This window comes from Sphaeroforma arctica (genome assembly GCF_001186125.1).
Source record: "Sphaeroforma arctica JP610 unplaced genomic scaffold supercont1.5015, whole genome shotgun sequence".
Classification (NCBI taxonomy): Eukaryota; class Ichthyosporea; order Ichthyophonida; genus Sphaeroforma; species Sphaeroforma arctica.
In genome coordinates, this window is record NW_014035543.1 from 1 (window position 1) to 2,157 (window position 2,157).

The window sequence follows — 2,157 nt, forward strand, 5'->3', positions numbered from 1 at the left end:
AAATGTTCGTGTTAAAGGTCAGCTGTGTGTGTGTGTGTGTGTGTGTGTATGTGTTTAGAAATGTTGGTGTTAAAGGTAAAAATGTGTGTATATGTGTGTGTGTGTGTGTGTATGTGTTTGGAAAATGTTTGTGTTGAAGGTCAGCTGTGTGTTTGTGTGTGTATATTTGTCGGAAAAGGTTCGTGTTGAAGGTCAGCTGTGTGTGAGAGAGAGTGTGCATGTTTAGAAATGATACGTATTTGTGTGTGCGCGCTATGGCTATGCAGGAATGGATACGTCGTTGATACTCCGCCATGATACAAACGTGTTCCCATGACAGGTAGAAATAGTCCCGAATACGTTAAGAAGCTCATCCCCCAAGCACACTGGACTGTGAGGAATCTTTCCGTTTTTCCAACAGTATATGATTAGATAGGAATAGTCCTAACGACATACATGGTACAAGAATAAATACACATGCGCATTATGTCGTAAAGTCGGTAGTATATCAGTCTATCTATAGTTTCCTTGTGACAAAACGTATGTCTTGTTTTGCACGCGATTGGTTCCCTAACCGCCATGGTGTGCAGCTTCGAAAATAACTGTAAAGTGTCCTATAACTAGACAATTATACATACATGGTTCTAAACACGCTCATATGTATAAACACATATACACGCACAAACTACATAAACGTATACGTATATATACCTCCTTCTTGACAGGCAAACTCGTCCCGCTATGCAACCACGGCTTGTCTTTACTTATTTTGATTTGCGCCTTCCAGCGTTCGTCGCTCAGGTCAATACTGCGAGACCGCATAAACGTTATCAACGCCGTACTCTTCTTTGTGTCCAGTAACCAGTTGGGATAGTCCAGGACAGTCCCCTGGGTCTCCATGAAGTACAGCTCTGTATCCATGAAAGGGGTCATTGAATTCATAGGAGTGTGTGTGTGGCTACGCTGGCTTTCTCGTACTATAGTGGGGCTATGGTTGAACGCATGACATGAGCTTACGAGAGCGTGTTTACTATAGTACTCGCGTATTGTAGCGAAAGTAAGTGTATGTACGCATACGTATACGGAGTCAGCCGTTGCCGTTCTCAACTCAGTACAATACAGTCAGTGGGGACAGTTCGGTACGGTTCCTTGGGTCGTTAAAAAGAATAGTTTTGTTAACAGTAAAGGCATTCCCAATCCTTTGAATTTGGATTCACTGCAGTTGCCTTGTACTATAGTGGTGTCACAAATATGAAACCAATGTATGGACATGTAATCTACCCTGGGGTTTTTAAGTAGTATAAACAAATCATATTAGTAAGAGCTTGTGTATATGATAGCGAGTATAGCTTCATATTCTTTGTACCTATAGCCAGTTGGTGTGTGTGTGTGTGTGTTTGTGCGTGTGTGTATGTGTGTAAGAGCTTGTGTATATGATAGCGAGTATAGCTTCATATTCTTTGTACCTATAGCCAGTTGGTGTGTGTATGTGTGTGTTTGTGCGTGTGTGTATGTGTGTGTGTGTGTACGTTTGAGTTTCACAGTGTGCTAGGTGCGTAAACAATATACACCGTATCCCACCGACTAGCGATGCGTTGGTTCTTCCGTATCGCAATCTGCTGTTGGCAACAGACATCACTGCGTACGCATAGTCAAGCACATGGATGTGAGTGCATTCCACCACCAACACTGATACGAACCAGCATCTTGAGTGCCAGAGGCCCGATAAGGGAACCACAATCGCTTCCTTCTCATTGGTAGGCTGATAAAATTTATTTTTAGAACAAACCTGCTAGCTTCCGGTCGTACGAGGCCGCGACGCGTTCCATTTTGACACGTTTCAGATCTACCAATGTCCGCCGTTCCGGTGGGGAGTCAAAATCATCAGCGTCCATTGCTCTCTTGTAGGTATCTTGTATACCGCCACTGCCCATATAAAGTAAGAAGTTGCTCAGGTAAGGTTGTTGTTGTACACAAATATAGTAATACAGCTGGAAAGTTCAGTGGTTACCAAATAGGCCATTGTTGTCTGTCATCACTGTGTTCATATGATGAACGTACTGACAGTGAGACTGTTCAAAATCGCCAACATAAAAGTCGAAAGGCACAGTCCTCGTACAAGCAGTCGATCTCATCATAACAAAACATATAATTATATCTATATAATTCACTATATAT

At 42.5% G+C, this 2,157-nt stretch overlaps 1 protein-coding gene across 1 annotated transcript; it reads right to left on the reverse strand.

The window, feature by feature from the left end:
- Window positions 1-690: 690 nt before the first annotated feature.
- Window positions 691-1,913, reverse strand: SARC_14725 (hypothetical protein; the record flags this gene model as incomplete). Its single annotated transcript, XM_014291143.1, has 2 exons — window positions 691-890; window positions 1,769-1,913. Coding segments are annotated over 2 exons (345 nt in total), but the record flags the coding sequence as incomplete, so codon positions are not given.
- Window positions 1,914-2,157: the final 244 nt, after the last annotated feature.